The sequence below is a fragment of the Saccopteryx leptura genome, chromosome 6, assembly GCF_036850995.1.
Source record: "Saccopteryx leptura isolate mSacLep1 chromosome 6, mSacLep1_pri_phased_curated, whole genome shotgun sequence".
NCBI lineage: Eukaryota > Metazoa > Chordata > Mammalia > Chiroptera > Emballonuridae > Saccopteryx > Saccopteryx leptura.
This window is the reverse complement of record NC_089508.1, coordinates 134803590-134814098: the sequence shown is the minus strand read 5'-3', so window position 1 is coordinate 134814098 and position 10509 is coordinate 134803590. Positions and strand designations below refer to the sequence as shown.

Genomic DNA, 10509 nt, shown 5'->3' with positions numbered 1-10509 from the left:
CACACCCATACACTCACATGAGCAAGTGCTAACACTCTACTGCCCCTTCACTCTCTCTACCCACCATGGCACCCTCCCACTCTTCCAATTCCCTACCCCACCTTACCCCTACCCCTAGCTCAGCCCAGAAAGGGCCCATCCCTGTGATTAGTCAGTGGTTCCTTGGTATCAGGAATAGAAACACAAGAGATGGAAGGGAAGGAAGAGGGGGGGGGGGCGGGGCGGGGCTGGGTGAGGGAGGTGTCTACATTTATATCAATGCCTAGGGCTCAGAGTCTGCTCACCATGGACACTGCAGGGTACAGCAAGTGGGGTGGTGGGCTCCAGGAGGTCTCCGGAGGTATGAGCAAGCAATGGGACTGCCTCAGTGGTCCTCTGGGGTCCCTCTGATTTGGGGTCTGATGGGGTAGGGAGAATAGTCAAGAGACAGAGCAAGCGTTGGGTGCAGGAGTGACGGCACAGGCTAGAGCGACTGGATGTAGATGCAGATTTCAGCTCTGTCAACTAAGGGCTGTGACCATAGCAAGTTACTTAACCTCTCTGATCCCAGTTTCCTGGGACCCGAGTGTCCAGGGCTCAGTTCTCAGGGCCCAGGGGTCCAGGACTGTCCTGGAACAGGAGGGACTCAGAAGTCCATTGCTATCCAAGGACACTGGGGACGCTGGGGACAGCGATTCCTCTTCCTGACCCTGGCTCTCGTCATCACCACAGTCCTGTGGGTCCTCATTCTGAGCATCCTACTTTCCAAGGGTGAGTGATCGTGCATGATGGGGAGAGGGGACCCAGCCCTCTACCACTCCCAACTCCTTGCTTAATTCTTCCCTCCGCCCCAGGGCGCACCAGCTGGGCCTATGACCCTGCCTGGGACTGAGTGCAAACACGTGTGAATAGTTTGTGTGCATCTTTGGGCTGTGCGCAGGCACATGTGTATGCATGGCCCTGTGCTTGTCTCCCCTCCGCGCGGGCACGCATCATGTGCTCTGTATCCCTGCTCGCCCCCTCTGTGCGTCCCAAGACGGGGGTCCCCACATCTCTCGGGCGAGGGGAGAGTTCTCGAGTGCCCGCGGCCACACCTGCAGGAGCCTCTCTCCTTAGCCTCCACTCAGCACGCGGCGTTGCTAGGCGGCCAGGACTTGCTGACAACAAATGGTGCGTGCAGACCGGGGGCTCCTTTGTTTGTGAGTAGGTGGGTGGGCACCCCAGGGTCCCCGGGGCTGGCCCCGGAGCGGGAAGGAGTGTCCCGTGAATCCCCGCGGGTGACTTGACGTGTATGGGTCGGGCGAGGGTCGTTCCAGCCTCGCAGCAGACGGTGGTGCTGGACGCCTTGAAGGAAGAGGTCGGAGCCTGCAATAGCTGCTGTGAGACTGCTGACCTCAGAGTCGGGGCCTGTGGCGGGTGTGTGTGTGTGTGTGTGTGTGTGTGTGTGTGTGTGCGCGCGCGCGTGCGTGCGTGCGTGCGTGTGTGTGTGTGTGTGTGTGTGTGTGTGTCTCGTGACTGGGATTGGAGGAGGTCTCAGATGTCCCGTCCCACCTCTGCCCTCTTTCCAAGGCCTGAGGACGCAGGCGCAGCTGAAGACCGCGAGCACCAAGCTTGGGGAAGCGCAGGAGAAGCTGATGCAGCAGGAGAGCGCCTTGAAAGAACTGAGCGAGCGCGGTGAGGACGGGGCAATGCCACGACCTATGATCCCTCACCATACCAGTCCGCCGACCCTTGAATTACATCCTCAGCCTTCTGAGACCCAGACCTATCCTGTGATCCTGACCTCTAAGCCCGGTCGTGCCTTGGTGTTTCGGAAAGACGCTCTAACACCACTGACCAAACCGGCCAGGGCCGACCGTGATATTCTTGACCCCTAACACTGACTACTTACATGGATGCTGCCCTTTACCCAATCGCAATCCTACTCCTGAACTGAGCCCACTCCTTTGACCTCGCAGTGACCCAGAGCTTGGCCGAAGCGGGAAGGGACCGCAAGAACATCCGCAGTGAGCTGTTCCGGGAGCTGGAGGCCGTCCGACTCGGAAACCGTGAGCAGGACTGGGTGGGGGAAGGGGACGGGAGGACAAGTGGACCATACCCGTGGGCCTCATGCTTCCCCTATCAATCTGGATCCTGTCTTTGACCTTGACCTGTTCGTCATGGCTCTGTCCCTGCTCCCCAAGTCCCCTCCGTCTGCTCCACCTGGGAGCAGTGTGCCTCATTGACCTTTGCCACCCCACAGGTTCCTGCGAGCAGTGCCCCACGCAGTGGCTACCCTTCCGGGGCTCCTGCTACCTTTTCTCGGCCCTGCGGGCCTCCTGGGAAGATTCGCAGCGCAACTGCGCCGGCGCGAGTGCGCACCTGGTTATTGTCGAGGACCTGGATGAGCAGGTGCGCAGCCTGGGCGCGGGGAGGCGGGAGGTGGAGTTCACCTGAAGGGGCGTGGCGAGGGACGTGTGTGCGGGCGGGAAGGACTTGGCGAGCTCAGTCTCTCCTCCCATCCAGGCCTTCCTGACTCGGAATACAAGGGACCGCGGTTACTGGCTGGGCTTGAGAGCCGTGCGCCGCGCGAGCCAGATCCAGGGCTATCAGTGGGTGGACGGAGTCCCGCTCAGCTTCAGGTGAGGGAAGGGGACAGGTCAGACCCTAGGAGCAGTCCTTTGGTCAGATCTCAGGGACTCCTTAAAGTTGGGCAGGCTAGTCACCAGGAACTGGCTGAGGGATAAATTCTGGGGGTTAGAGATTTATATCCCAGGTGCACGCTTAAGTTAGACCCTCAGGTTGTCTAGGTTAGACCTAAGCAATTAACAGGCTAGATAAACCCTGAAGGCTGGACTCCAGGGCCATCCACGCCCTAGAGGATGAGCAACACCACCTCTCTCCCGACAAACCACTGCAGCCAGTGGAACCAGGGAGAGCCCAATGACTCTCAGGGGCACGAGGACTGCATCATGATGCTACGCACGGGGTTATGGAACGACGCCCCTTGCCACAGCGAGAAGGACAGTTGGATCTGTGAGAAGAGGCTCAGCTGCTGAGCCCATCCAGTGACTGCTGCTTGGGCAATTGCCCCAGCTGCTCACTCTCTTGGCTCCGCCCACCACCATTGGTTCCCCACCCACCACTACTGAGAACTACCAGCTCAACTCAGCCAGGTCCAGTACCTGCGCTCTGGGACCGCTCTCCAACCTCACCACATCCCCTCCCACATGGACCTAACTTAGCCTCCACCTCTTCCAAAACCCTGGCTCCTGGGCCCTTTGATCTGACTCCAACTCCCTCCCTACCCAAGATCAGGTGACTCTGAGATGGAGCTATTTGGTTTTCTTGCATTTTCTCCAGACTTGGGAGGTCTCGAGGATAGCGATTTTGTGACCTGTCCTCGAAACCTTAGGGAGCACCAATAAACGTTTGATATATGAGTCATGGGCTCCTGGCTATGAGGACCTCTTCTAAACTTTATCTCAGAGACCCTGACATGATCCCTGTGAGTGACCCCTACTCCTTCAAGTGACCTCATGGCTCTCTGATGACCCAAAACCCAGTGAATAGTCTGCATTGGGCCAGGAGTGCTGTGGGGAGGACTGGGGACACAGGAATGAGTTGGACCCAGTATTTACCCAGTACCCCTGCCCTGGACTGTCTCATTCTGGTCTAGCCGGGCACCGGAACACTGACCAGTGACTCAGTGGAGGAATGCATGAGTGAGGGACACAGGATGTATTTGAAGGAGCCACCTGTGTCCTTGGGGAGAGGAGAGGTGCTGAGCTACCAAAGTGGTGGCCCCTTTCCTTGAAGAGACTGCACTGTAGAGATCCCAGGCAGCTCAAGACAAGACTTTGAGGCTCATATGAGAGAGGCTCCTGGGATCTGATGGGCCGGTCCCTGGTGTCTCAGGCACTGAGGTGCTGTCCTCTGGGCAGGGAAATCCGGAAATACATCCCAGAGAAGATGGACTTTCCCGGAACAATGAGATGTCAGCACGTGGAACTGGGAAGGGGGGTTTTACGGGTGCAGAGTGTTGGAAGGTATTAAGTGCAGCTGACCCCGTTTGGGGGTGCAAGATGCACAGAGCCTAACTTCATCATCTGGGGACGTTTGACCTGAATTCACTCTGTACTCCCAAAGTTTCCTCCTGCCTCCTGAGGACCTGAGGGTGGGGCGCTATCCTGGAATTTCCAGTGGAGACAGGTCTAACTAAGGGGTATGAGGGCTAGCAGCCGCTAGTCCTGTGTATAACAGAGTCCAAAACCAAAGCAGCCGGGGGCCCCTCAGATGCCCAGCCCTGAGAGCATCGACGGAGCAGGAAGAAGGGAGAATAACACCCAAACACCCTGGCCAGGTGAAACATTTCAGTGCATTAACCCTCCAACCCTCCAACCGTTCTCTGGGCCCTCTACGACTACAGCTCCGAGTGAGGCACCAGCTAGGCCCGGGAGCTGCCTGAATACTGGACAGAGAGCATGCCCAGAGGACTGTCAACCAGACTGATAGATTTTCAGATGGTCAGCTTGGAGGAGTATATGTTTGCTAGGGTTGCTGTAACAAATGACCACCACTGATGGCTTGAGATAGCACATCTCCTGTACAGTCCTGGAGGTAAGAAGCCTCCAGAAAGTTAGTTTCACTGAGGCAAAATGAAGGTGTCCCCAGGGCCAGGCTCTCTGGATGCTCCATGAGAGTATCTGTTTCCTTGTCTTCAGCTTTGATAGCTGTGTCCCTCACATTTTCTGACTCGTAGCTGCTTCTTCCATCTCAAAGCCAGTAGGGTAGCATCCTGCTTCAGTGGTCACATTGCTTTTTCCTCTGGGTCAGTTTCCGTCTGCTCCCCTCTTATGAGGACACTCGGGATTGCACTTTAAGGCCCACCCAGATAATCCAGAATGACTTCCTGTAATCCTGCAGTGCCATTGTGGCAGTAACCACCCCAGTTAGTGCAGATACCACCCACAGATTAAGGGCACAGTTTCTCACAAGACTGCCCCAACTGCAAGTTTGGGGTTCCCTAGGCCACCCACACTTCTGGCCAGTTGAATCTGAGCAACTAATACAAATTCAGAAGATCCCACAATCCTCTCTGGTTCCATAATTTGCTAGAATGACTCATAACTCAGGAAAGCTCTCTACTTACAGTTTTGTTATAAAGAACACAAACTCAGACTAGCCAAACAAAGAGACCCTAGGGTGAGACCTGGGAGGGTCTCCAACACAGAGCTCCCATGTTATCTTCCCATAGACTCAGGACAGGTCACTCTTCTGGCACTTCACGTGTTCGCCAGCAGTGAAGCTCCTCTGATCATTGGTGTCCAGAGTTTTTATTGGGGTTTCATTATGAAGGTGTGCTTGAGTGAATTATTGGTCATGTGACTGCACTTCCTCTCCAGTCACGCTCTCCTCCTGGAGGTGGGGTGGCTGAAAGCCCCACCCCTCATGGTTGGCCTTCCTGGCATGACCAGCACCCACCCACATTGGTATAGACTCAGGTATGAGCCAAGAGGTCCCCATGAAGATCAAAGACACTCCTATCACTTGGGAATACCCAAGGGTTTGGATGCTCCCTGCCAAGAACCAGGGACAAAGACCAATCAAATTATTTATTACATAACACCTCCCATCTCTAAATTCTTTATCACATCTGCCAAGTCCTTGTTGCTATATGAAATAAACCAGTCACAAAAGGATAAGCACTGTGGGTTTCACCTATTTGAAGTACCTAGAGTACTCAAACTCACAGAAACAAAAAGTAGAATGGTGGGTGCCAGGATCTGGGGGGACAGAGATATGGGGAGTTGTTTAATGAGTACAGAGTTTCAGTTTTGCAAGAGAAAAACCTGGCGATTGGTTGCTCAACAATGTGAATATACTTAACCCTATAGACCCGTCCACTTAAAAATGGTTAACATATTACGTGCATTCTATACCACAATAAAAATTTTAAACATTTTGGTGCACCTATTTCAAGCTCCAAGTGAGAGTTTTGAGAAACGTATACGGCTGTGTAGCCACCATTATGTTGCAGATCTAAAACTTTTCCATCGTCCCCTCCAGTCCCTTCCCCACGCCTGCCCAGGCCACTTTGATCCGCTTTCATCACTGTTGGCTACACTTGTCTTTTCTCAGATGTCATATAAATTGAATCACACCGCATGCTGAGTCTCATGTCTAGATCCTTACTCTAGGATTAATATCTTTGAGATTCATCCATACCGTTTTGTGTATCTATAGTTTCTTCCTTTCCATTGCTGACTCATCTTCATTGTGTCTGGATCACAATTTGTGTATCCATTCCCCTGTAGACTGATATTTGCACTGTTTCCAATGTGAGTTACTATGAGTTAAACTGCAGGAACATTCTAGTACACATCTTTTTATGGCTTTAAGTTTTCACACCTCTTGGGTAAATAATTGACAGTGGGTCAGAGAGTAGATGTGTGTTTAATTTTTGTAAGAAACTGCCAAACTCTTTTCCTAAGTGGTTGCACCATTTTGCACCCCCGTCAGCAAAGTCTCCGGGCTCCGTTTGCTCAGAAAGGGCATTTTTGACCCAGGAGAGATTCTAGCACGTCTAGAGCCCAGTGGAGAAGAGCAGGAGAGGAGGAAGTAAAGCTGGAAGTTGAAGCAGGTAATGGGGAAGGCGGAAAGCTGGCGATAACGTGCCTGCTAACATGTGTTTTCAGGGAAGACTGGGGGACTTGGGAAGCAAGAGGTGTGTGTGGAGGTGGTGTCTCTGCTATTTGGAACTACAGTCCCCTGGAACAAGACCAAGGAAGAGGCTGATGAGAGAAGCTGGAGAGGAGTAAGAATAATTCTCCTAGGAACAAGGAGCAATTTCATTCATTTATTCATGCGATGCAATCATCTGCATTCATTCAATGCAATCATTTTCTCATGCACATTTTCTCGAGCACCAATTAGCTTATTATACATTGGGCACTGGCATTCGATGGGCAATAAAAGGTCAGCATCTCTGGATGTGGAGGATTCTGAAAATGGTTAGGCTGAGTGGAAGCAGGTATTCACAAAATAGTATAGACTCTAGGAACCCACTTATGTGAAGTTCTAGAACGCGTGAAACTATTCTGGAGAGGAAAAAATGTGGGCACAGTGGTCGTCTGAGAGGAGAGGCAGGGATTTCCCAGGAAGGGTGTGAAAGAACTTTCTGGAGTGATGGAAACATTCTGCAATCTTGATAGACATTTGAATTACAAGGTGAATGCATTTGTCAAAGCTCAGGGCAAACACGTTTGAGATTTGTGCATTTCATTCTATGTCATTTTACTCAAAAGGAAAAGTGTAAGGAGAGTGGCATACAAATATTGGACTCTTGTTCACGTTCTGCAGGCTGGAGCACTTCGGGGGAGGTGAGCTGGGAACCTGCAATTAAAGTTGAAATGCATAAATAATAAAATGGATCGAAGGGTGAATAGATATATAAATTTGTAACAAAGCGTGTATAGAAAATATTGATTGCAGAATCTAAGGATGAGCTTCTCACTTTAAAATTTCACTTTTCTGGCCCTGGCTGGTTGGCTCAGCCTTAGAGCATCCTCCTGGTGTGTGGAAGTCCCAGGTTCGATTCCTAGCCAGGCACAGGATGTTCAGTGTCCCCAACATCTGCCTGAGTGACCACATGACCAGAGATTCCGGGGGTGAATCAGCAGGTCAACGGTGACTTTGGAGCCCAGCCAGGGTTCCTGGACTAACTGGCCACACTCATCATCCCATTTTCCTAGGAAATGGCCTTGAGACGAGTAGCCTGTCCTTTTCAACCTCTCACCTCCCCCTCCCAATTCCAGGAAAACCCCTGGGATCCCGAGGCGCCTTACCAGGTTGGCTGAGGTGTCCGGGGAAGCCCCCAGCCTGGGACAGAACACACTCTCCTCCAAGCCTGGGCAGCCCCTGCCCCATCTTCTTCGCTGCCTCCTCAAGCCCCTCAGAGTCTCACCTCTCCTGTGTTCCCAGATCTACTCAGAGGTGGTTCAAATGGTTGGATTTGGCAGATGCTGACAGAAAGCCCAGAGCCTAGACTTGTGCTTGCCCCTTACTATCTGAGGGAGCCTGGGCACATGACTTTGCCTCTCTGAACCTCAGTTTTTGCATCTCTCAAGTGGGGATAATAATACAACAGCATCTACCTCCTAGGACTCTGCTCCCAAAAGACACCTGCGTCCTTAACCCCCAGTACCTGTGAATATGTGGCTTTCCATGGTAAAAGAGATGTGACCAATGGAGTTAAGGTAAGGACCTGGAGATGGGAGGTGATCCTGGGTTATGAGGGTGGGGGCAATGTTGTCGCAGGGTCCTTATGAGAGGGGGGCAGTGAGGGGTCAGAGTCAGAAAAGAAGATGTGACAACAGAAGCAGAGTCACTGAGAGATGGGAAGATGTCACACTGCTGACGTTGAACATGGAACTAGGGGCACAAGCCGAGAAATGTGACTGCCCCTGGAAGCTAGGTCCTCCCCTGGAGCTTCTGGAAGGAACGAATCCTGTCCGCACCCTGACGCTACCCCAGTGAGATGGTGCTGGACTTCTGACCTCCAGGTGCAGGATAATAAGCTTGTGTTGTTTAGACCGGTGGACACTCAGGTCTCTGGTAATTTCTTACAACAGTCATAGGAAACTAACTCAGATACGATGCCCGGAAAGCACCTGCTGCGTGCCAAGCCCTGAGCCTTGAGCTGACAGCTCGGTGACGCCCATAGGCAAACCAGACACATTCGCACATGGGGCAGGCATCACAGAGACAGACCATCGAAGGGATGACTGAGCCGCTGGGGGCCACGTTAGCCGGGGTCACTTCCTTCAGAGAGCAGAGTCCTGAAGTTGAGGAAGGACCAGCGAAAGGGCTTACAAGTCGGACAGGCCGAGGGTGCGGCTGTAGCGTAGGGCCGACCTTGCAGGCATGAGGGTGCCAGCCAGCCACACAGCGCCTTGCCGCCTGCAAGGGGCTCCGGTTTTCTTCCAGGAGCCTTGGCAGGGGGTGGGCGTTAATGAAGGGAGGGACAGCACAGCCATGTGTTTTGGGAAGTAGCATTAACAACCAGGGGCAGACTAAGGTCGGTTGAGGCCCTGGGCGCAGAAGACAATATAGGACCCCTTAAAAAAAGAGAGAGAGACAGGTAAAATAAAAATAAATGTTAACCATATTTTTAAATAATATAAACATATTATGTACTATTAATGTTAAAATAGCACAGATGAGAACAAACTTGGTGTCATTAGAAAAAGTGTAAAGTTGGGGTTCTGCGGGGCCCTTCAAAAGTCGGGGCCCAGGGTGCGCCCACTATTAAATCTGCCTCTGCTAACAACCCTCCCACGCGCTGAGCACTTCTCTCCATCCATCGTGGTGCAGAAGGCTCTGTGAGAGACAACCTCTGCGGGAGAACTGTGCTTATTCCACTGAACAGCTGAAGAAACAGGCCTGTACAGGATAAAGTCACCCTGCAGGGAAGGGGGGAGAGCTGAGACTCTGCAACCTGCCCTTACACCCAGTGGGGGGACAGGGACTAGGTTTGTCCACCAGAGGGCAGCACCTCTATTGTCCTGGCCCACCGAATGCCCAGCTGGCAAAACAGCCCACTGGGATGGAGTGGAAGAACCAACACACAATCCTAGACAGAAGTCTCTAGGGGTTGAGGGGTCTGGGTTCCTGAGGGCCTGACTGGAGTGCCGGCTTCTTGGGTCCCTGAGGAGCTGGGGGCCCTGAGATCCTGGACTTCTGGATCCCTGAGGAATTTCTGGATGTCTGATGGGCTGAGAGCCATCCTCCAACCTGGTCGCCACACAATGCCCCATCCTCTCATTGAACCATGGGCATTATCAGAGAGAGATATCCAAATCTACCAGTGCATGCCTAGAGAGCTCTCAGGATTCCTGGACGAACTGCTCAGCCCTCTGGTGCCTGCGGGTGTACGGGGTCCTGGGAGCCAGAGGGAGTGGGCAGTGGCCCTTAGAGGCCACCGGAAGGAAAGCTGTGGGTAAGCCAACTTCTGAGTCCCCCTCGTCCTGAGCACCCCCGCCTCCCCTCACCCCCAACAATACAAAAACTAAACCAGCCTAGCTCCAGACTCCAAAGCTCCTGAAGGCCAAAAATGCAGAACCAGCCTCTTCCAGATGCCACCCCCCTTCCCCTACTCTTTGCACGGTGAGGGTCAGGATGGAGAGCAAAGGGGGGTCCACCTGCTGTGAACTCAAGGCCCCTCCAGGAAGGGGACCCATGTTCTGCTTTGGGGAGCACCCAGTCCTCGGAAAGGCCCATCCAGCACAGGAGCTCAGTGCTGGGGTGGGGGGAGGGGTACAGAGGACTGCGGAGGCTCAGAGGAGGCCTCTGACTCAGAAAGGCCTCTGTGCACACTGGTGCTGCAGACTGGCCCAGATTCCCAGCATGGGAGCCTACCCGTGGTGTAAAGTCCCACGGATGCGAGAGAGCACGGCATGGCAGAGTCTGTGACGTTCAGGCACTCGGGGAGTCTTGTAGGAAGTGTATGTGTGTGTGTGTGGGGGGGGGACAATGTGACTAGAGAGACAG

The 10509-nt window shown here is 53.3% G+C and overlaps 1 protein-coding gene across 2 annotated transcripts; it reads left to right on the top strand.

Moving 5' to 3' along the window:
• The first annotated feature begins 258 nt into the window (after window positions 1-258).
• On the top strand, window positions 259-5922 carry CLEC4G (C-type lectin domain family 4 member G). 2 transcript variants are annotated; one of them, XM_066342413.1, is made up of 9 exons: window positions 259-340; window positions 649-750; window positions 1096-1149; window positions 1296-1358; window positions 1549-1653; window positions 1938-2027; window positions 2222-2370; window positions 2485-2600; window positions 2879-5922. In XM_066342413.1, exons 1-9 carry the CDS (start codon window positions 259-261, stop codon window positions 3015-3017), a joined length of 900 nt encoding a protein of 299 aa, XP_066198510.1. In that variant the 3' UTR covers window positions 3018-5922. The 2 variants fall into 2 exon arrangements, with proteins under 2 accessions (XP_066198510.1, XP_066198511.1); XM_066342414.1 differs by lacking the exon at window positions 1296-1358 and having other exon boundaries at window positions 275-340.
• The last annotated feature ends 4587 nt before the right edge of the window (window positions 5923-10509 follow it).

Coding starts and splice junctions, on each gene's coding strand:
- CLEC4G (XM_066342413.1), top strand. CDS start 259: ATGCCTAGGGCTCAGAGTCTGCTCACCATGGACACTGCAGGGTACAGC. Junction 2,028..2,221: donor GGCCGTCCGACTCGGAAACC/GTGAGCAGGACT, acceptor GCCACCCCACAG/GTTCCTGCGAGCAGTGCCCC. Junction 2,601..2,878: donor GGAGTCCCGCTCAGCTTCAG/GTGAGGGAAGGG, acceptor AAACCACTGCAG/CCAGTGGAACCAGGGAGAGC.